The 23831-nt window shown below is 52.9% G+C and overlaps 1 protein-coding gene across 3 annotated transcripts in view; it reads right to left on the bottom strand.

The window, feature by feature from the left end:
- Positions 1 to 7418: 7418 nt before the first annotated feature.
- The window catches only part of MBTPS1 (membrane bound transcription factor peptidase, site 1), a 52459-nt gene continuing 36046 nt past the window's right edge, over positions 7419 to 23831 (bottom strand). For all 3 annotated transcript variants that reach the window (XM_025860285.2, XM_025860286.2, XM_073882339.1), the window contains 11 exons: positions 23014 to 23196; positions 22300 to 22472; positions 20945 to 21060; positions 20248 to 20404; positions 19312 to 19436; positions 18600 to 18677; positions 16100 to 16240; positions 14140 to 14271; positions 12771 to 12897; positions 9618 to 9748; positions 7419 to 8257 (listed from right to left, as the gene is read on the bottom strand). In XM_025860285.2, the coding sequence (XP_025716070.1) occupies positions 8061 to 8257; positions 9618 to 9748; positions 12771 to 12897; positions 14140 to 14271; positions 16100 to 16240; positions 18600 to 18677; positions 19312 to 19436; positions 20248 to 20404; positions 20945 to 21060; positions 22300 to 22472; positions 23014 to 23196 (1560 nt within the window). In that variant the 3' untranslated portion in view covers positions 7419 to 8060. The remainder of the gene's footprint in view (positions 8258 to 9617; positions 9749 to 12770; positions 12898 to 14139; positions 14272 to 16099; positions 16241 to 18599; positions 18678 to 19311; positions 19437 to 20247; positions 20405 to 20944; positions 21061 to 22299; positions 22473 to 23013; positions 23197 to 23831) is intronic.

Consider the following 23831-nt stretch of genomic DNA (forward strand, 5'->3'; position numbering starts at 1 on the left):
GGAGCCCGGCCCTGCAGCTGGTGCCAGGCATCTCACTGAGCCCTCACATCGAATCCCGAGGGGCTGCTGGCAGGGCCACGATCCCCAAAGACTCCAGTGGGTAACCCCTCCTGCCTCGTCCAGCTCCTGAGGGCCCAGGGCTCCATCTTCACACACCACCTCCCCAGGATGATCTCATCTCCAGATCCTTACCTTCACTACACCTGCAGAGACCCCTTTTCCATATAGTGTCACATCCACAGGCTCTAGGGCACACTATTCAGCACCCTGCTCCCCACGTATCTGGGGTCTGTGTTCTCATTCTGTCAGACAGTCATTCAACAAACAGAGCGAATCAGAGGTGAAAGAGGTCTCCACTCTGGAAGAAGGGGTGACCTGTGAGGAGATCAGGACCAAACAGGCATGGTCCAAAGGGAGGGGGAGTGACCACGAGGCTCCAGGAGCAGGGGCATCTGGAGGAGCTCCTGGGAGGAAGGTGACAAGTCTGTGCACCCTTGGTGAAGGGAGGAGGGGAGGCATTCAGGGGAGTGGCGAGTCCCCGGGAAGGCCTCCGTGTTCTGCTGTCCTCCAGCGTGGAGACCCGGATCAGGCACTGGGAAAGGCCTTTCTTGCTGTAGGAGACGTTGAAACCCCACCCCCTCCTTCTGGAGGGTCAGGCTGACCTTCTGGAGGTTTTCCAGGAACGCAAGGAGGTCTTCGGCCCCCTGAGCAGGGTGGTGGGCACCTGGGGGTGGCAGGTGGAGCCAGGCAGCAGCCCAGGCAGCTGGAGGGTGGAGACCAAGCCCAGGCTCAAACCTCAAAAGCTGCACAGCTCTGACCCGCTCCCCCCACATCCACCCTAAGGCAGTGAGAGGAGATCAAGAGCCTCACCAGCGGCTGGCTTTGTACTTCTTAATCTGGGCTCTGGAGCCTGGGGCACCTCCAAGTCCCTGCCTGGACACCTCATTAGCTGCCCATTAACGTGCATGACTTAGAAATTGGCCACTGGGCTGTGAAATTCCACTCAGTGAAGAAAACCTCTTAGTTCTGAGAGGCTTTGATATGCACCCCCTGCTGGTCTCCCAGGGCCTCCCAGGGCTATGTGACCTTTCCAGCTGGGCTGCTACGGAGAGGCGCCCTGGGGGCCCCATCCCTGCAGGGGGTGGGGGGGGCGGCGGATGGCTAGGGTGGGGTGCACACTGGCGCCTCAGGGGACCAGGCAGGTGGTGGCTCGGCCCAGTGCCCCCACGCGGGAGCCGTCCCCCTTCTGCGTCATCCCAAAAGGGGAGCACCTGTCATCCACGGTTCTTCTCCAGGGTCCAGCTCCTTTCCTTCTCCACACAGTTTGTTATGAGTCACCTGATAGGTTCAGAACTGCAGGGAGAAAGACCTCACTTGTTACCCCGGACCCCAGTGCTCATACCCCTTAGAAAGTTCTGGAAGGTGGATAAGGGCAGGTCCCAGGGGCCAGAGTCCCCGGCTCCCCTTGTGCACTGGCTCTGCGGTCTGGGTCGGGGCCTCGCTGGCACCACTTGGGAAATGGGATCACAACAGCTTCCACCCTACAGGGCTGTTGGGAGGACTCAGGAGAACGTGCTCTCGGCACAGAAGTGGGCAGTAGGTGTCGTTGGAAATAGTGCGTGTCAAATTCCATTACTGGTATTTATGTGTCTTTCCCTCGGTCTGATTCTGAGCTTCTGGAAGAGCGTTCTGAACACTGGCTGCCCAAGGAACTCTTCTGGAGGAACCAGAGCTGGACTCAACCTCAGAGCTTCGGTGACCGTGTTCTGGGGCGGGCATCCAGATCGCCACATAGCCCCCCCAGAGCTGCTAAGGTAATGTGCAGGAGGAGCACGGTTCTTTGCAGGAAGAGACCCTGCCTCACTGTGCCCCTGGGCCCACGGCCCCCCCGTTTTCCTCGGCGTTTGCCCCAGGCCTCGGGCAGCTTAACAGAAGCCGGCTGGGCTGAACCAGCCGCGGAAGGCGCAAAGCCTCAGCTCTTCAGGCGCCAGGAGCCCGCGGCCTGTCACGGGCAGGTCCACCCGCAGCAGCTGACCACGGACCCGCAGTTCTCTTGCGCAAACGAACCACAGCTAGGGGACAGAGGGACCCAGCGTGCCCGGCGGAGTGACAGCTCGTGAACATGTCCTCATCCTGACCCCAGGCCCGTGAACGCGTGAATGGACACAGCAAAAGGGACTCTGCCGGTGACAAGTAGGGACCCTGAGATGGTGCGAGTGTCCTGTGTGGGCCGGCTGGGCCCTCAGTATCACCCCAGCGCCCTGACCACGGGGACACAGGAGGGTCAGAGGTCAGGGAGGAGAAGGCGGGGTCAGGACTTTGGAGGTGGAGGAGGAACGCAGGCCCCTCTAGGGGCTGGGAAAGGCCTGGAAGCTGGTTCTCCCCGGGAGCCTCCGGAGGGAGCCAGAGCTGCCCACACCTCTTTCAGCCCAGAGGCTGATTTTGGCTTTCCAACCGCCAGAACTATAAGAGACTAAATGTGTTTGCGGCCCCAACTTCACAGAAACTTGCCACAGTGGCAACAGGAAACGGATTCACCCAATACCCTGGGTTCTGACGCTTGGGCCCCTCAGAGAAGCTAGAGGTCTGCGACCCCCACCCACCCGCCCCCACCCCATACTCAGGGCAGGGGCTGGGCCTCCGGGTGAAACACGGCCCAAGGGCATGGGCTATGCCAAGTGCTGCTGTCCCCCCACCCGCCTCAATGAGGGGCTGGTGCCCTGAGTTAGGACCCAGAACCCAGCTGTGGGTGAAGGGAGGGCACTGCACCCTCGCAGCCAAAGGGTGGGGGGTGCTGTTTCAGCGGCCAGACAGCAGGCTGATGGCAGGGCAGTGAGGACGGCGCCTGGCCCGACCCTTGGGCCCCTCTGCCTCTCCCTGCCCCCACGCCTGGTACAAGAACACCTTGGGGAGATGTGGGGGTTTGGGTGGTAAATCACATAAAATCCACCATCGGAGCCCCCGAAAAGCATAGTCCTATGGTGTAGACTGCATTCACAATGTTGTGCAACCACCGCCGCCACGGAGTTCCAGAACATTCCATCCCCCAAAGGAAAGCCCTGTACCCATGAGCAGTCGCTACCCGCGCCCACGAGCACACTAGCCAGTTGTCTGTCCCTGCAGCCGCCTGTCCCGGACATTTCACAAACACGCGATCACACGCTCTGTGGCCTTTTGTGTCTGGCTTCCTTCACTCAGCAGGACGTTGTTGAGGTTCAGGGTCAGTACTTCATCCTTTAGTGGCTGAAAAATGTCCCGGTGTCAGGATGTGCCACTTTCTGCTCATCCGCTCATCTGCTGACACACACATTTGGGTTGTTTTCAGCTTTTGGCCATTGTGAACAGTGTGGCTGTGAAAGATCATGTACAGATTTTGCTCAAACACCTGTTTTCAATTCTTTTGGGTCTACGCCTAGCCGTGGAATAGCTGGGTTGTATGGTGGTTGTTTATGGGGAGCTTGTAAAACAGATTTCAAAGCTCTTCCCAAGGAGCCTATGATTTTAAGTCTGGGGCCAGGCCCAGGAATGTGTATTTCTAAGCGACTCACCTGCAGTGCCCCCTGTTACCAGCAAATGAAACCAACATCCTGTGTGTTAATATCACTTATGTGAGTAATACCAACCATTTAAATAAAAAAAAAAATCAAGAATCTTACTATTTCTCTGGAAACTTCTATTTCATCTACATACGACTCCCCGACTCCATTTTATGTCCAGCAAATCTAAATCTAAATAGCACCCCCATTATTACCGGTAAGTGGGCATCCTTCCTGCCATGGGAAAAGGGGAAGCAGCCTGGCATCAAGAGGCCCAGGCTAGACCTGGGCTGGAATGCTGGTCTCACTTTGGTTTTCTTACCTGGGAAATGGCAGTGAGAGCATCACAGGTGGCTGAGACGCCCAGGTGGCTTCATGCATGCAAGACCCAGGCCAATGCCAGGAGGGTGGTGAGCACTCTGCAGACACAGTGCATCCGCTTCACTGCTGGGGCAGATGCACTCAGGGCCACCGTGCATGGGGCCCCCTCCTGTGGGAGCACACAGGATGGACACAGTCACGTGCAAGACCTCAGACCCTCGTGTCCCCTAAGGCGGGGCTGAGGGTGGTGATGGGGCACCCAGCATCCCCGTTTCCGGCTCACCTCCACACAGCACCTTCAAGGTTCCTGCAGACAGGACCCCTGCCTTGCTCCTGAGAGACAGCACAGTTAGGGATGAGCCCTGGGGCTAACCTCCATGCCCAGCCTGCTCCCTCAGATGTATCTGCGGTTGTGGTGGGTTGACTTTTTTTTTTTTTTTAAAGATGTAGGTGCTCTCTGGGATGATGGGAGTTCACGCCAGGGCAACAAAGGATCCCCTACAAGCAGGGAATTGGCCCAGCCTGGGCGCAGCCATCACACACGTCTGTCACCGTGGAATGATCTATCACTGACAACAGCTGACACAACGGAGCATGGCTCGGTGAGGAGGGCCCCCAGCAGGAAGCAGCCGGGCTGGAACTGGAGCCTGAGGCTACAGCTGGGGTGCAGTTCGACACCTGTGCCTGGATGGTGACATCCTCTTCATACCTCCCAGGTGGACCCTGGGCATCCTGGTGCAACCACCGACAAGGGCTCTCTTTTAGGAGAGGACATCTGTTTTCGAGACCCCATTATCAACTGGTTCTCTCCAGAGACCTTGTCCCCTTTCCAGGGGAGCACTCCCCATGGAAGACCTCTCTCAGCTCAGCGTCACCCACTCATCCATCCCCTCCCGTCCTCCTACGGCTCTGTCCAAGGCCTCCATGTCCGGTCATGCTCCTAGTGTGTCACTGCCCCAAAAGTGAGGTGCACAGGCTCCGCTCCAATCCTGCCTGCACCAGCGGTGTGGTTCTGGGCCAGGTACCGGCCCCCAGCCATGCACAGAGACTCAATGCACATAGTCTACTTAGTGCCATCAGCCCAGCACACAGCTCCTGAGAATACCCCTCTGGCTAGCAGACAGTAAAGGATCCACCTGCTTTTTTACACGTTACACCTCTATTAACACAGCGCTTTTTGGCAGGCACATCACAGAACAGGGTGCCAGCTCCTGGGCACACCCCCATCCACACCCAGGGCTCCAGGATGGCTAGGAAGCTGCCCCGTACTCAGAGGTCCACTAGAGTCTTCACATGGTCTCTACTGAACTTCACCTTGCTACATCATCCCCCATGCAGTTTCCCTTCATGGAGCTGCGGTAACCACAGGTCCCTAAAAATCCTACTTGCTAACAACTCTTCTGTTCTTGCCCTGTCCCAACTATGCGACCCACGGACCCTACACCCGAACCTACACCATACATGTGTGTGCCCCGGCTGGCACGGTCCACCCCGTCTAAACAGGAGGGCCAGTCCCGAAGAGAAGGGACACCTGTGGACACTGACCTCAAAGGCCAGGTGAGGGACCTTCCCAGCAGGCAGGAACAGGAGACACTCCCAGGTCCAAGTTCCATCTTTCGGGGAGGAGATGTCCAAGTCCGCAGAGAGACAGGCACACCTACGGCCTTCAGCTGGCAGGGAGACTCTGGGGTCTAGAACTGTGTTCCACAGCCACATGGCCTACGGTGTCAGGGGAACTTTACAACAGAGATGGAGAGAGAGTCTAAGTCACAAAATACGTCTCTAATTCAATCATTTGCCAACATACTCCAGGTTTCAAGCTTCTCTGGAACAATCTAAAGATGTGCTGTCCCCGAGATAAGGCCTGGGCATTCCAGTCAGTCCCAGCTCCCACAACCTTGCTGTCTGACTCCGAGGCCATGTCCTCATTCCCAGGACCTGCCTGTGCACGAGGACAGGCTGTGACTCTGGCTTCCACAGTGCCGAGCAGCACACACAGGTGAGCCCACAGCTGTGGAGGACAGGTAGCGGGACCAGAAGGCCCCATAACAACGCACAAGCCCCTGGTTCTGCCACACTGAGGCTACCCTCGGACCCACGGCTCACCCTCGGACCGCAGGGCTACCGAATGCTTACGTCCTCCGGGCTGCTTGGGTTGAGAGAGCTTTGCGGGGACCCAAGAGATGCCTGCAATGCCTCGAAGCAGCAGCAGAGTGCAAGGAGCCGCAAGGTCACCAATGTGACCGCCAAGAATGGCCTGTCGCAGGGAGAGGTGGACCTTAGCGACTTCCCCTCATCCTGTGGCCTGGGACTTTTTGGTCCCAGGACCTCAGGAGCACCCTGATCGGACTCTGCCCCTCTGGTCAGTCTGTCCTCACCTGCGACGTGAAGGCTCAGGTCAGCCGGTTGGCATACGGAAACAGACTGGACGGGCAAGGGTTAAGTATTAACGGGCTGCCCTGGATTAGGTCATGGTTTCCTACAAATGGCACCTGGCAGATAAAATGAGACACTTTCATGCTTCGAAGGAGACCATCAGGAAAGTGAGAAGACAACCGAAAGAACAAGAACACACATCTGTAAGTCACACACCTGGTGAGGGACGGGGACCTGGGGTATGAAAACAGCTCTTACAACTCCCTGACAAAGAAAACCCAATCACAAACTGAATCCAAATACAGACAAGTCTCCGAAGAAGACGTAGAGATGGCCACAAACACCTGAAAACATGTTCAACATCATTCCTCTTTAGGAAAATGCAAATCCCAACCACAATGAAGACACCACTCAACAGCCACGCTGTGCTGGAAGGCTGCGCGCTCACGGACCTGGGGGAGGCCATGGAGAGCTGGGGACCCTCATGCCCAGCCGCTGGGAATATAAAATGGCATGTTTGCTTTGGACAAGAAGGCTTGGCAGTTTCTCAGAAAGGTAAACAGGGGTGCTCTAAGATCTTACTTCTGGGTATTTACACCCAACAGAGATGAAAACTGATGTCCACACACAAACCTGTACACAAATACTCTTAGCATGAGTAATCCTAAGAGCCAAAAAGGAGAACAGTCCCGATGTCCACCGACTGAGGAATGGATATACCAAGCGAGCCCATCCGCACGCTGCACTGGTGCCCGGGCCCTGAAAAGGCATGACGTCCTGGTCGTGCTACCACACGAGTGGGTCTTACAAACGTGCTAAGGGGAAACAATGGGCCACGTATCACATGATTCCGTGTGGGTGCAATGTTTGGGCCAGGTACCTCCACGTACAAGAGGGGTTGTCATGGGCTTGGAGGGAAGGACGAGAGCTTGATTTCTGAATGGCAACAGTTTGTTTTTGGGGGTGATGATAATGTTCTGGAATCACAAGGGTGACGCTTACACAACCTTGGGAATAAACTAAAAACCACTGAATCGGACACGTCAGAGAATTTTATAGTATGTGAGTTATAGCTCAAACAACCCACCCCCACCCCCCACCCTGACCCAGCAGGCTGACTGGGAACCCGTTCCAGCAGGTCCTCAGGGAGAAATGGGGCAGGGGGAAGAAGAGCCTGCTACACCCTTTTCAGCTCCATACAGATAATGCATATTTATTGAAAATTTTCTTCACCGACAATGGTGAAATCAAGACCCCAAATTACAAAACATGATGGCAGTTGATACTTATAAAAATAAAGCGAAGGTCTATGTTTCACAGATCTGTGCAAGTTTCCTTCAAATCTCAGTCTGTCCTTTCATCAAAAAGGAGATCACGGAATCTGTGTTATTCCTCATGATGTCATAGTAAAAAAACCGCATTCCACTGACAAAAAAAATAGCTTTGCTTCCAAATAGCACAAGTCTTTAAAGTGACTTTTCCCAACAATAAATATAGAAAATAGCCTTTGAGGAGCACAGTTCAGCTTGGTCAGAGCGCCCGCTGGTGTAACTCGGCACGCCCCTCGGGTCAGGGGCCCCCAGCCAGCCCGCCCAGGGCCCCTCCAGGTGCGCGCAGGGACCGCAGGAGGTCTCCCTGGAGGCTGATCCGCGAGCAAGCCCCTCCCGCAGGTCCCCGCGAGGCCCACTGAGGACAGACTCTACGCCACTGCAGCTGGAGACCTGATCCCTTTCCAGCGGGGCTGCCCCTGGAAACCGCCAGCGCTGCCCACCCCTCATGGCCGTCCTCGAAGGCTCTCTTTGGCTCTCGCAGTCAGCTGGTCTGGTGTCACACGGAAGGGGTCTTTGGCGGGTGAGCCTGCTGCATAAGCTGGGGGCGCTTCACCCTGGGCTTCCTGCGCTTCGGCCTGCTTCTGGCCTTGTTGATCTGTACCACAAAGAAGGCCAGGACCACCATGGCTCCCAGGAAGGCAAACACGGGGATGGTCTGGCCCACCTCCTGGTTGTAGCGGCCAGGCATGATCCCTGCAAGAGCACAGCAATGGTCAGGGGCACCAGAGCTCTTCGGCCACGGCCTCTGCCTCAGAGGCCAACACGTCACAAACAAAATCCTAGCTACCTGCGTCAGTGAGGCTCACGGGGCAGACATCATCTGAAACCTGAGGTGAAGTGACCCAGGCCATCCGCAGAGAACAAATGAGAGATTCTCAGATAAGCAGCCTCGGGAGTGAGGGCAGGAGGGGTGTCCTGAGGTGAGGTTTTTGCTCCTTCCACTCCCTATGCCACCTCAAATGGAGCCCATGACTGGCCCTTCCTCTGTCATAGACAACCTACAACAGGGGTGCCTAGAGCTGCTTTCGGTTTCCCTCCCTTGCATTACAAGACGGAGGAGTCTGGACACTGGGAAGGAAAGGAGGTGCTGGTATCAGAGCAGCTGAGTGGGAGGACGAGGAGGGAGGCTGGGCAGGGAGTAAGGACGGCTGGCCATGCCCCCACCCTCCTGGGAAAGTCTTCCACCGATGCGACATGTGGTCAGAAGTTAAGAGTGGCAACTGGCAGACCCTTGGTTCCAGAACTAACCATCATTGGTACACCCCATGAGTACAGGCAATGCCCTCAGGAGCTTGGCATCACCACACAAAATTCCCAGGGTTGGAACACATGGGCCATGGCACGCCAGTTCCTGGAACCAGGGATCCCATGGAGGAGCTGTAACCTCTTGGAAGAGCAAAGGGATCTCTAGAGAGAAACTGCTGCCCATGCCTTGCTGGAATGACTGGACATCAGTTGTTTCAGGTAAGGGAGAACCTGTCCCAAATGGTCTCGTCAGGCTGAAAGCCATTGCCTGTGGAGGGGACTTTTTATGTCACTTGGGGTGAGGGGACACAATCAGATCAGCTGAGGGGCACAGACCCGCTTTCAATGGAGTATCCCAGCCTAGTAAAGTCCCATCCCAAGTGGGCCAGAACAGAGAATCCGTGGAGACCTCTGGGCTGAGGGTTTAGGGGCCAGGGTGGCTCAGCCACTGGCTGGGACCAAAACCAGCAGATGACAGGTATTCCCAGGGATGCATCATACATGTCTGCTTGCAGAACTTTGACAAGAGTGTGCAAATTACTCTACTGGAAGAATTTTAAGTGTAACGCCTGGCTATCCTGAAAGAACTTCAAATTCGAAAATCACAGTAGAATGTTCTGAAGGGAACACGGTGTGTTAATCTCTGAGGCCCACTTCTGGCCTTAATTCATACCACAAAGAAAGCCTGGACCAGATGCTCCGAGGAGGGCAAAGACAGGTGCATCTGGCCCACCCTGCAGGGGACGGGGGCGGGGCACCGGAACAAACCAGAGTAGGGCTGAGCACACTGAAGCACCTAAGAACTGACCTCCAGGCATGTCCCAGGCACCGCTCTCTCCGGGAGACAATGGTCTCACTTGAGGGCGGTTCGATCGAAAGTTGGGCAATACCACTTTGTCCAGGTCGATGGAGAGCAGCTTCTGATGTTTCCAAAGATTACTTCATGAAAATGGATTAAAACAAAATAAAAATAAGCAACTGTACTAGCTTATGATGCTTAGCCAATACCTAAGAAATAAAAAGTGATTTAAAGAGAAAAGCGAAGTGATGTCCCACTGACACCTACCTAAGCCCAACAGCATAGCAACGCTAGTGACAGCTTAGAGGTCCCAAGACAGAAATGTCAAATCAAGTCCACATGCGTGTGACAGGAGTATTCTGGGGAGGGGCCAGTTCTACTGGGCTCCTAACAGGCCCCACAGAGCCTCCTTCTGCTTGAACTGGACAGGCTGCCAAGCAGTGGGAGAGGAAAGCAAACATTAAGCTCTGAAAGGAGCCTGAGCACAACAGCTGAAGCCAGGGCTCAGGGACCCAGGCCGGCAGGGAGGTGCATGCACGTCTCTGCCATGAGGCACCACGGCCGGCCGAGCCTGCTTTCTGATGAACGTGGACCAAGGCGGCCTAGGAGGCTCCACGGGTGCCGGGAACCAGACCACCCCTCTGTCCTCAAGGACGCCACCACGAGGATGGAGGACGAGGCACACACGTAACAGGGGAGCAATCGAGAGACGCAAACCACGGGAATGAGCATCGACCCTGCGTGCTAGGCCAGGATGGGAAAGAGAGAACGGTAGTAGCACTGCTCTTCTCGTTCCTGATTCTGAGACCCCAGCGTTTCAGGATCATACCTAAAGAACAGAGAGGCTGACACGCTGCACAGGGCAGCAAACAGCTGGGGAGGGGACCTAGACTAGAGCAGAGTGCAAACAGGCCGCCTGAAGACGGCTCTGGCTGGCTCGGGGGAAAGGAATACAGTGTGTTTGCTGATTATGAATTCCCCATTTTTCTGCTTCTTATTCTTCTGGAAGTGGTCGGCTTGTCTTGTACTCTGGCCGACTGAGGTAAAGAGACACCCGTTCTCCGGGCACCGGGGGTGAAGCGGCACCAGGCGACCCCGGGTCTGGGAAGGGCCCTTTCCGCGCAGGAAGGAGAGAAACTACTCTCACCTACTTGCAGCTGGGCAGCCGCTTGGAAAACACTGGTGAGCCCGACACCTGTCCTGCCTCACGGGGGTGGGACTTTACGTTGCAAATTTCATCATCCGAAAATTAAACTGACAAGGTGAAGTTATGGAATCAAGGCCAGATAAGCTTTATGACCCTGCAGCTGAACAGATGCAGGCTGTGCTTAAATTCTGACGCGAGATCCTGCTCTGGCATTTAATTATCTGGCCATGCCACTTTCCACAATCATGGAAAACGGCACACTGCGTTGTAGTCTGAGAGATTCAGGACACTCCCAACAGAAGGACGGAGGAGCCGCCTTGCCTAGAGGTTCCTCTCGGGCGTGACATTCCTGCGACTGCTCTAAGTAAGGACACCTGATGCCCAACAACGAAACCGAGAAGGGGGTCATTTCAGAGGCAGACAGAAACTTGGCGCTCAGCATTGGCCTGATGGACACCAGGCCTTTCCAGGGCTGTCTAGAGCTGTCTGACATGGTTTCCGATCTCTCAGCTTCAGAATCGAGACCCAGACTGAGGACTGAAAATAATTTTCAACAAAATGTTTCATATGAGATTAAGGGGGAGGCTGACTGGGCGTGTTAAGAAGCAATTCTCGAGAGTGCTGGCAGACGCCAAATCCCAGGCGCTACACGCTGTCCTTGATAGCTGGCTGGTGGCGGCCAGATTCCTGATGTGGGCACGTGTAAGGACCAAGGACAGCCTTATCTGCTTCTGAGTCCTGAACAGCACTGTGCGGAGAAACTGGGCTTTGGCAACTCTGGCCAACACTGACTGTCCGCTGAGTAGGAAGTGCTGACCACAGCTGGAACAAAAGTCTGGTCTGAATGCTACATAATGGCAGGTTATGAACAAATGGGATGTAAAAATGGAATCTTATCAGAAATTTTTAAATGACAGATGTTAACTAGAATGGAAAAGTACTCTGTAATTAAAGTTTCAGGAACAAAGAGCTGACGAGGAGATGACATGAAGCCTTTACAATCCCACGGTCTTCTGCTGAGCGTGTTCTCAAGAGGACAAACGGTCTGTGATTGGCACACGAGGAGTCCATTCACAACGTGCAGGCATCCTCCTCCTGGTGGCTCACAGCATCGATGGTGGTCCTCTGTCCCCTGCCACCCCCAGCCCCGGCCACAGCAAAGCCTGCACATGCCAAGACCCAAGCTAAGGGGGAGCCTGGCAGGGGGATCCCCAGCGGCCAGGAGGCGTGAGCTGTGCTGCTGGTGAGGGGGACAGCTGCCCGTGGCACCGCTCAAAGAAGTGTGGGCGGACCGGCCCCAAGCTGGCCTGGGGCACGGGCCCCGGCCTCACTGTGCCAGGATCCCAAATCAGGACAAGTCCCCATTCTTCTGGCCAGAAACAGGGAGGGGGAGTGAGGGGGAGAAAACATGGGAAGCAGTGTGCTCAGCTGGCTGAGGTGCCCAGGAAGAAACAGCAGGAACAACTCTAGCTGTGGCTTCTGAAAGCAAAGGGCGCAGACGAAGCGTCGATGGAATCAGTGAGATGAAGCAGCAGGTGGACCCGCAGTGTCCAGGCACCACACACACAGGTGCAACAGGGACCCCGGGGCGAGGGCACAGCCACACGTCCCGGCCCCAAGAGGGAACGCACACCTCCTCCAAGCAGTCTCAGCCCAGCCCCCTGCACCCCGCCCCCCGCACAGACAGAATAACCCGTCAGCATTTCAGAACCTGAGCCAGAGGAATCAGAGCTGTTCAAGGGACAGCAGTGTCAGATCTCAGCTTCTTAAGCAAGAATCAACCAAACCTAACAAAATGCTAATTAGCCAAAGCGCTTCCTCAGGCAGGACACCACCAGAGCATAATTCTAAAGGTCGATGTGGGGGCTCACCAATTTAAATAACATCACAAAATGACAAGCCGGAAGATCGGATGATTTGATAATGATGTCAGTAAAATTCCATTCTCTTAGAAAAAAAGAGTAATGAATCACAAACCACGCAGAAGGAGTGGAAAAGCACAGGAAGGCACTAACCTGGGAGCCGTCTCGTTTAAAGGCTGTGGCTTGGCCCATGACAGGTGCGGACAGGCCGGCAGAGCCCGAGGCTCCGGGCCTCCCAAACGGGCCTCGAGGACCTTGGAGTACCGGTGCAGGTGGTTCCCTGGGGCAGCAGCAACACCGGCGACACAAAACCACAGTTGTCAGAAGATGCACAGACAACGGAGGTGCCTCAGCCTGTCTGTCTTCCCGCCAACAGGCCCGCCACGCGCCCTGGTAACCTGGCTCCCAGGTGCTGACTGGTGCCCCCAGGGATACGTGCTCACTGCTCACAGGGAGTGAACAGAGCAGAAGGACCACGCCAGATGCATGGCCGTGGCCGGGCGACCGATACTGACCACACTTCCACACACGAGGTTATACTCGAGGAATCTAACCTGTAGATACGCTTCAGGGGCGCCTGGGTGGCTCAGTTGGTTAAGCGACTGCCTTCGGCTCGGGTCATGATCCTGGAGTCCCGGGATCGAGTCCCGCATCGGGCTCCCTGCTCAGGAGGGAGTCTGCTTCTCCCTCTGACCCTCTTCCCTCTCGTGCTCTCTGTCTCTCATTCTCTCTCTCTCAAATAAATAAAATCTTTAAAAAAAAAAAATAATTCTATAGATACGCTTCAGGAAGAAAAGCTTTCTCTCTTGGAGTATTTAATTCTCAGACAAAACAAAAAAAAAAACCGTGCATTTTCAAATTTCAAAATTTATTTCTTAGACCTGCGCTGTCTAGTGCTGTAGCCACGTGTGGGTACAGAGCAACTGAAACAGGGCTGTCACATTTCAACAATGTTTTGGTGTACTGGGCCAAAGAACTTCACTAAAATGAATTCACCCGTTTCCTTTTGCTTTTTTAGCGTGGCCACTGGAAGATTTAGAATTGCATCTGCAGCTCACACTACCCTTCTGGAGGTCCCCACAGTGAGGACCTGAACGCTCTGGCCTCGAGCGCACCCAGGCCAGCCCTGTCTGACACACAGCGGGCTAGGCCACAGGTCGCCACAGCTCACTGCCCGGTGACCTCAACCAGTTACACCTCTCAACTCCTGTCTCTTCATCTACTTCCCAGAGCTCTGCGAGACCCTGGGGAGGTGACCTGCGTGCCTGGCACTTGGTGAGCGCTCAGAAACGCTGGCCCTTCTTCCCACAGACCCCCAGGAGTTGGGGCTCCATCTGTGAGAGGGGACAGTACACGCTAACTCGGGGCAGTGTGGGGACCTCAGAGTGTGCGTCCTTTCCATTCCCAGGACAACAGCCCTCCTGCGAGCACTGGAAACAGCCAGGGTCTCGCCAACAGGCTCTGTTTCTAGCCGGCACGACGGCCTCCTGAGGCAGCCGGGCGCCCACCCTTGCTCACTCACCTTCCATCCTCTCTGGAGTGGCCGAGCCGGCTCCGCTGGGAGGGCGCTGCCGGTTCCCGGAATGACTGAGGCTGGGAGGGGTCACCCCGTAGGACGTGTACTGAAGGAGTGCATCCAGGAGCCAAAAGCAGTCTGTGGGTTCAATGGGCAAGCTGTTTAGGGATTAGAGTGTTTTTAAGGAATCCCTACAGGAAAATAAAAGCCCCCCAAATGAGAAACGGGAGGTGAGAAGATCACCTATTCTTGAGAAGCGCACATCCTCTGCGGTCAGCGCCAGTCCACAAAGACTAGTACGACGGACAGGACCTGACTGTGGGCCTCACTCCTGGCCCGAGGGCTCAAGTGGGTCAGTGTCACTGGGCGCTGGGCTGGACAGGCTGCCCGAGCGCCACCTGGCTCTGGGCCCCTCACGATGAGGACAGAATGGAGCCCACTCAGGGATGGCCAGACCACGTGACACCCACTGAGCAAAGAATTGCTCAGAGAACAGGGCACCAAAGCTTCTGCCAATTTCTGGAGGCTGTCTCGGGGAAGGATCTGGATCTACACTTCGAGGGGTGAGCCAGGACCACTGCGTGCACTCCACTGGGAAGTGAATTCAAGGTCAACACAAGTGCAGAGTCTAGTAATCCGGGCCAGTGGGCCCCATAATGTATGGGAACAGGGAACAGTCAGTTATTCTGAGGGACCCGGGAAGGAGTCTAGGTGCTGGGCAGCGGCCGACAGCCCTCATCACAGACCCACACGGAGGGTCCTCTCGTCAGGAGACTGAGATGCTGCAGCGTCTGTGAACCTAGACCCACTGCCTCCATGCGGGTTCTGCCCACATCCATCACTGCAATCCCACTGCCGCCAGCCGGGACTGGACAGGCCCCTGACATATGACGCCAGCAAGCACTTCGCTCACTCAAGGGCGCTCTGGCCACATGCTTGAAGATTTAGAACGAGGACAGTCCTCTCAGGCATTTAAAACTTTAATAAAGACTCTTACCAGAAGATTTCCAGTCTTAAAATCTCTATGGAAATAAAACATTAATCTTCTTTCAACTGTGACTTTAACCTTTTTAAAAAGACCAACCACATTTTAAGGATTTACAGAAAACGCTAGGAATTTAGTCAAGCTCAACTTCACTCCAAGAGATGCACACAGCTCCCAGCTCACGCTCCCGTGGCTTCGCTCTGTGCTTGGGCCGGGTTCCTATTTGCCAGTGTGAGGCTCCGGCCCCCCTCCCCAGCCCCGTTCTCCAGGGAGCCCAAAGATGAGCTTTAGACCTGGCTGTGTCGGCACCTCACCAGGCCAAAGGATGCAACACTTTCACATCCCATTTCCTCCTTCACAAAATGAGAAATCAACAGTCTGTGTCCAGGCTCAAAACCCCAAATTTGGAGGATGCACTGAGAGATACTGAAAAAGTGGAGGAATGCCAAGGACCAGTCCCCGCCTTGCAAGCTCCCCCCACACCCGACGAGGATACTGAATGCCCCCACTAATGAAGGCTCACAACAGCCAAATTCCCAAGTCTGGGAGGAGAGCCAAGCGCTGGTCCTCCAGAAAAAGCGGGTCCGACCTGGGAAGGGCACCCCACATGGCAGTGCCTGGGACGTACAGACTCCAGAGGGGGACGCAGGGGCAGGTCTGCCTGCCAGGGAGAGCACCTCTCCACTAAAACGCGACAGTCCCAGCATCTACCAGCCTGAGGACAGCGGCAGGGCAGGGAAGGCAGCACAGCCTATACACACAGTCTTGTTTGGCTTGCTCCGTGTGTCCATACTTAGACACCTAGCGAACGTGCCACGCAGCCAAAGCAGCTGGGACGTGCCTGGCTGCCCCGGGCGCTCAGCGGCAGGTCCTGTATCTTCCAGCACCTTTCCAGGGCCTTTCCAGGGACAAGGGGGACGAAGGCTTTATACATCAGTAAGGCAGCCCAAGCTGCTTTGTGGCCACACGCCCAGCCCTCACCCTTCTGTCGGTGACTGTCGTCCAAACAATTGGAGTCCCCGTACAGCACGATCCGGCCTCCGCCCTCAGCTGGAATCTGATAAAGTCCCAAAATGGGTACATTTTCAACAATTGCCGTTTCCTGCTTTAAAACCTCCAATCCTAAAAAAATACCACAACGAGAACAAAAATATTGAGGAATGAATTATTTCTTTTGTCGAGGAATGAAATGATTTTCCAATCGCTACTTGATACTTAATCCACACCACCACTACTTGACATTTAGTCGTCTCACAAGACAAAAAGAAAAAAAAAATCCCAGCAAAATCTAATACTCAATCACAACAGTGCAAACTTTTACAACATGAAAACATTTTAAGTGCCATTAATCTGGTTTTAGCAAAACTCACGTGTGTATACACATTTCCTGCCATCCTCTTATATTTGCACTTGAAATGGTGGTACAGAGTATTTTTAATCCTGAAAACACACATATATGTCCCCTTGATTCTGCTGAAAGGCCTATGTCCCGGGGCTGTGTGCACAAGGGGCCCCTGGCCAGGCAGCTCTCAGTATACACAGGTGCTTTCACGGATTGGGTTACACATACCTAGGTTTTGCATTTTATTATTAAAAATGAGGACAAATATAACTAATTTTTAAAACAGATGCCCACATACTTTAAATTCAGATTTAAGACAAATGCTCCAACAGTGGGGCCTTCTACCTCCACCCAATCAGATGACACAGTTTACAAGATTAAACGAATCAAGAAGTCAAAAATGCATCAATGCCACGGGCAGCAACTGCCAGTGACATCACCATACCACCTACAAGGCTAGCCCTGAAGCCAAAGCATTCCTCCACACTGGACAGGACACACATTTTCCGCACGCTATTCACCGTGCTGGTAACATCTAAACCGTCTGTGGCTATAAAGATACGGCATTTACTGCTCTCTGTGGACAATCCCACTAGGAACTAAGTGGAAGAGAAAACAAGATTCTCTTTGTTGGAGGGAAAGACAGAGAAGGAAAACAGATGAAATGGGGCAAATGTGTGCTGCGTTGCCACACGGCCTCGTGGTTTGTCAAAGGGTCCCTCTTGATCCAGCATAACCTAGATTTTCAAATTCCTATTTCGTACCCAAAAGATTATTCAACTTAAAGGCTGTCTGTAAATAAAAAGCCCCTTAGAAAGGACTTGAAGATAATTTTTTATTTTCACCAGCAGAACAGCAAAACAGGCACCCTGAAATCTAGAGTGATTTTCCCCTCCCCAAACCAGGCAGCGATAAGCTGACAATGAGACCACTACTCTTGTACCTGCACCAGAAACTACGCTGCCCTGGGAGAAACGAATTCCAGAAAGAATCACTAGCCCATGGTAAACTGTGCCTAGCGACTAGGAACACAGAATCACTGATGTGCCTGAAGTTAAAATACAACCTTATGAACACAGATCTATTTATTGACTGACCTTGCCTTGATGAAGGGAAAAAAATCACTCTAGGTAATAAAAAATAAATTCTACCTTACAAATGCCAACAGGAGAAATTCTGCCGTCTTGTCATTTTTAACCAAAGAAACTGTCCTAACTTCCAATTACAGAAAATGGCGACCTTCATTAGAAGCAAAACTGCAAGGAAGACCTTTTTTTTCTTCAAATTCTTTTTTTCTTTTTTAAGATTTTAAGTAATCTCCACACCCAGTGTGGAGCCAGAACTCATAACCCCAAGATCAAGAGTCGCATGCTCCACTGACTGAGCCAATCAGGAGCCCCCTCTTTCCTTCAAATTCTTAAGGGAATTTTAAGAGATGATCTGTAGTTAATATTCTTTACACAGTTAAGAACTTTAAAACAGGGTCAACATTTTTCTAAAATTTTAGTGATCTGGCAATCGAGAAGCAGAACTTCACAAATAGTAACAAATTTCAAGCAACTTTGAAAGTCATTTAAAAAAATCTATAAATATTCAACAGCTGCTCTCCTGAAGGCAATCTATTTATTTTGCAGTGATCAGTATCCACAAGTACTCAAATTATCTATCTTTCAGCCCCCCAGAGCCACCATCCAGAAGTCCTGCCTAAAGCAGGTACCATACAAGTAATACTACAGTAAGCCTTTTTAAAAACACAAAACTGCTAAGGGGTACAGGGTGATGAAAATGTTGTGGAAGTAGCTAAGGGTCAGGCAACTGTATACCTTAAAAAAGTGTAAAACAAAACAAAACAAAACCATTTAAAAAAAAAAAAGAGTAAATGTCAGGACGCCTGGGTGGCTCAGTCGTTAAGCATCTGCCTTTGGCTCAGGTCATGATCCCAGCGTCCTGGGATCGAGTCCCACATCGGGCTCCCTGCTCAGTGGGGAGCCTGCTTCTCCCTCTCCCTCTGCCGCTCCCCCTGCTTGTGCTCTCACAAATAAATAAAAATCTTTAAAAAAAAAAAAGTAAATGTGAATTATATGCAAATAAAATGGTTATTAAAAGAAAAAGCAAAGAAACCAAAATAGCATTCCTTACCTTGGTCTTTAAACGTCTGTGTTATCACAATGCCATCTTCTGGAAATTTAGCAATGCTGCACCCTGACGCATAATACACTAGAGAAAAAGAGTTACTCAGAGTTACGAGAAGGCAGAGACACTCAACACTTTATCAACAGCTACTCATTCACCTCAAATGCAGTCTTTATGTCAGTTTTTCTAACACTGTTTTTCATTCTAAGAGCTTGCTAGCGCCGAATTCAAGCTAAAAAATGCTACTAATGTGAGGTTTCTGAATAGACTTCAGAAGTCAGAGCTTTGTCAGGGCGAGCAGAGGTGAGAACAGTAATGCTCAGGATGTTGTTCCAAAGACTAGTTACCAAAAGCTGATCTGTGGGTAAACTTCTTAAATGAGGTGTGCACAGTGATTTTATGACCAGAATTTTATAAAGCAGGGACCCATGAGGAATTTCCTCTCTGGGAACACACATGAGTGAGGTCAAGAACCTGACTGCTGGCACCAAGATCAGGGATGCCCGCAGACAAGATTCTCATTTGAAGAATATGGATAAAACGACAGCTTTACTACGAATGTCTTTTTGGGAAGACACTGACTGGTTCTGCCTACAGACCCTGCTTCTTCAGGAATCACACCACCCTCTCCCTCTGAAACCTTGACTTCAAAGACACGTGGCTTATGCTATCGCATCCTGAGATCATGTGCCCTATTCAAGAACAAACGAAACCTTACTGTCATGGTTTGCTAAAGTAAAATCCCCTTCATACAGGCCATCGCTGAACCCCATGTTCCAGACAGAGAGAAGTTCGTTCAGAGCAGGGACATTAGCCCCTCCGGTGTCCGGCATCCACCACTGCCTGTGGAAGAAACAAGGGGCACAGGTTGGGAGGGGTTGAAGCCCACGCCCCCTGCCACACACACACACACACACTCAGTCTTTTCATGACAAAAACTAAATGTCTCCTGCCAGAATCCAGCCCGTAAACACACACACACACACACACACACACACACACACACACACACACTCAGTCTTTTCATGACGAAACTGAATGTCTCCTGCCAGAATCCAGCCTGTGCACACTAAGGTCACCTGTCTGGGTTTGATAATACAACGTACATGCTTCAGCCAGCGTGCAGAATAAATCAAAGCTAAATTCACTTCGCGCAACGCGCCATGTGTACATAAATACGTCGCTATAGAGCCTAGACCTTGAGAGGATCCGTGAAAAAGAGATGAGACAGTTTAAAGTTGAAGTCACAAACACGGAAGAAAAAAATTCAAAATACATTATGATACATTCATAAAATACTGGGAATCCTTGATCAATAACTTATCTTCTAGAAGGTTCCTTTAAGTAACGGCTCCTTTCATCCACTTACATTTGTATAGATTCAACAACAGAGAGATGGGAGAAACTGACAGCTCAAGTATCTAAGATCAACAAGGGAAGACAGTACCTGGGATCAAGGAGCACATCGCTTACTCTATAAGCGACTCTCCGCAACACCACTGCTGGGGAAGAAGGAGCCCGCTCCAGCTCAGCGTCTGAACCTGACTCTGGCAATGGAAGGACCACTTCGGACCAGTCCTCTTAAGTACTTGCTAGACAGAATTTAATTCTCAAAAACCCAAATTTCTTATCAAATACCAACTCCTATGCCTACCTCGTGTTTTCGTCATAAAACTTGACTTTCCTCATGACAGATGTGTTGTACCAATCACTGAAGACAATGAGCGACAGGCCATTGTCCACGTCCCTCCTCAGCTTGGCAACCTCCTCGGGGAAGTACTCCTCCTCGCTGTCCACCATGAGTAAAGTTCCTGAGGGACAGGGTGCCGGCAGTGAGTCTACGCCTCTGAACCGCGGGATTCGGGGCTTCAGAAACACACTATTTCACTGGCATCCATGCCTCAAGCCCCAGCTTCTAATATTTTGGTCTGTGGTCCCCATGCCCCTCTACAAGGGGGTGAAAAACAGAGGACCCAGGTCCCAAAGCACAGTCACCTACTAACAACGCTGGGCTCTCTCGTGTGTGACACCGAGGTACACAGATGTCACTCACTGGAGAAGAAGCAAAATGCAGCGCTAGTTTCTTCTAATTAAAATAAAGACAATTTAAAATGCACAAATATTCTTGACCATAGTTTGCCAGTGCCCCCTTCCCCGAAGGTTACCACTGTCACCGCCAGACAGGAACACGTGTCACTCTGCTTCCAAGCCTGGCTGCAGCCTCCCCGAGGACGGGAGGCCCTGCGCCCGCTGCCTCGCTACCTCTCGTTACGCTGCGATCCTCTTTCCAATGGTCCCCGCACACGCGACCCGGCGGGAAGGACACCTGGCCAGCACCTGTGGCTACTCACCATACTGACTCGCGTCAAAGCACGTGAACGGGGAGCCAAGGACTTCAACGAAGTAGCCCATGCTTCTCAAGTGCTGGTACATGTCCCTGAAGTTGGTGTGGATATGGTCACCATTCCTGAAAGACAGTAAGCTCCGCGCTAGGGTGGCCCATGTCTGCGGGTGATGAGGGCTTAGCTAGCCACGCAGTTGACTTCTGAAACCGGCCACCTCAAAGCAGTGCGGCTCACTGCCAGCACAGGCCTGGGGCGTCTGGCTCGCCACACCGAAGTCAGCCTTTCCAGACCCGCGTTCTCCAGGCTTGTACGTAAAATGAGTGATACCAATAAATCAACGCCTATGGCATGGGCTCGAAGGAGACACCACGATGAGAAGGAACGGCCACAGAGCTGCTCTGCGCAGTGCCCTGACGCGTCACGTTAGTGGTGGCTGACCCAGCACGGGGACACAGAGGCGCGGGACCAGCCACTGTAGCCAGTGATCATGTTAACCATGCAGCACCAACACAGATCACCTTTCCATCCCTCTTCCCCCTGAACGTACTCATTTTCCCACTGCACCCTCTAGGTAAGCGCCTAGGTAAGCGCCTAGCCAAGCACCCCGGGGCAGCGCCAGGGGCCCCCTCCCTGCACTCCTCCAGAGCCAGCCCCCCCACGGGACTGAGCCCGTGCGCCCCTCCAGGATGTGACCCTTACCTCGGCCTGTCAACTTTTCACCACTCCTCCCCCCGCCGCCTCTGCTCTGAGCCTTCCAGAGACATCTTCAGGAAGAACCTGTCACACCTGTAAGTGTCCTGCCCCCATCTTTCAAGGTTCCTTTCTCCGCCACTCCCTGCATGAAGTCCAAACTTACAGAGGGCCGCAATAAGCCTGGCGTACGGGCCAAGAGGACGCCAAGCCAGCTGCCCCGGAGGGCAAGCCAGGAGGGCTGGCTGAGGGGCGGCATGGTGCAGGGTCTGCAGGGCGGAGCAGGACACACCAGGGAGTCTGCCATGTGAAGAGGCAGCCACTGGAGAGTTGTAGGCCACGTGTGCTCGAATTCCTGCTTTTTAAGACTACCAGGGCTGCTGCACGGAGAATGGGCTTTAGGGGAACAGTGAGACTGGTCAGGAGGCTGCAGCCCAGGCGAGCAAGGACAATGGCCTGGGTGCGGAGGGGGTGGGCAGCCAAGGCGGCGGCAGGCAGCTACGGCAGGACCCGGGACACACTGTGAAGGCAGGGCTGGCAGAGTCTGCTGACTGACTCAACAGCAGTCAGGAGAGAGAGCAATCGAGGTCGAGCTCGGTGGTCACAAACGCTGGGCGCCCCCGGCCGCGGGAGGACTGAGGGTAAAAGCGTGGCGGCCGGCAGCTGCTTACCAGTCCAGAGGGTCGTTCTTCATTCTCAGGTTATCCCTGGGAAAGTAGCCGGGCGGGTAGCGGAGGTTGTGGTACTGGTCCCAGAGGACTCTCTTGCTCCGTGGTGGAGCAGGAATGATCTTCACCTTAACTGGGAGCTTCACGGTGGAAGTCTGTTCGGCACCATTTTTTGACTGAAATAAATAAAAGACGTTCAAACTGCCCCTTCTGCTCAGAAAAAACTTTCAGGCTTTTGGGTTTAAAAAATTACTTCTATGTATCATTTGAATGCAAGCATTCCTAACGACAAATGTAAGAAGAAACATTCACATGTCACAACTCATCCCATTAAAATTCTTCCTTTATGAGTTTAAGACAAAAAATTTAAGGCACCTTATTCCTAAAAACTCCTGGACTACACAGGTTTAGCCCCACTGCCCCTTGTAAAGAACGTGTATTTTTGCAATCATTTTGAACTTGAACTCTGGCACAAAACAGTCTTACCTGCTGTTGCTCAGCAAGAGAATGGGAGGCAGCGCACTCACTGCTGAGTGGGCTCTGGAACTCCAGCTGCTCCGCAGGCCTGGGGAGCACCGCCCCCGGCCTGCAAGCCTCATCACACCCGTCAATTGGCTTCAAACCCCAGACCCCAGGCACTTGGCCTGCACCCACTTCCTGGCAGGAGCCGGTGGAAGGTGGACAGCAGGCCCCTCCCTGGCGTGCATGCACTCTCACCTCCGCTGGGGAAGCTACGGTGACCGTGACGTGCCCCTGTGCAACACCTTCCCACGAAGCTGCCTTCTTGGTGACAGAGATGGAGATGGCCAGGTAGCCTGACCACGGCCATAACACGGAGGAGTACGAGAAAGCAACTTCGATGTTGTCTCCATTCTGCGGTAAGTAGGGCTGCCAGTCAGGCTGTGGAGAAAAATAAGCAGAAGCTCTGGTGAGATGCTCATTTGCTACCTTACCCGACTCGGTTTCAGACCCCTGCTCCACTAAACAGCACCAAATGAAATTTATATTCAGATCTTAAACTACCTTTAAACAAAGCAGACTAGGTAAAGTCTGGAACATCACCCACTAGGTCTAGAAACAACTACTTCAGACACTCTCCCGTTTTAAAGAGAACTTTTTTCGCCAAGCTTAAAAAAAAAAAAAGGTAGGGGGAACACATGTTTTGGCAAAGACCTTTCATCTGATAGAGAACGTAAATAAATAAAAGCTCTCCAATTTGTGAACAAATTCCAATTATTTGTATGCTTCAAGAATCACAGCAACATAAAGGAATAAAACACTAAAATGGTGTGGATTAACTGTCCAAAGTCAGACCATGCAGCTAGTGGCCAGGCAGGCAGGTCTCTGCAGGAGCCCAGAGGAGGGGGCTCGGGCCTGGGCAGAGGGGAGAATGTGGGGAGGCATCTGAAAGAAACACAGACTCGCTCCTACAAAATGAACCAGTATTTCAAACCAACCTAAACTACTCATTTCCCTCACAAGCCAGAGAGCAATATTCTCCCCAAGTGAGTCAGCATGTTTAAAAAAAAAAAAAA

The sequence above is a fragment of the Callorhinus ursinus genome, unplaced genomic scaffold, assembly GCF_003265705.2.
Source record: "Callorhinus ursinus isolate GAN/ISIS: 27379988/994484 unplaced genomic scaffold, GSC_fseal_2.0 scaffold46, whole genome shotgun sequence".
NCBI classification, from domain to species: domain Eukaryota; kingdom Metazoa; phylum Chordata; class Mammalia; order Carnivora; family Otariidae; genus Callorhinus; species Callorhinus ursinus.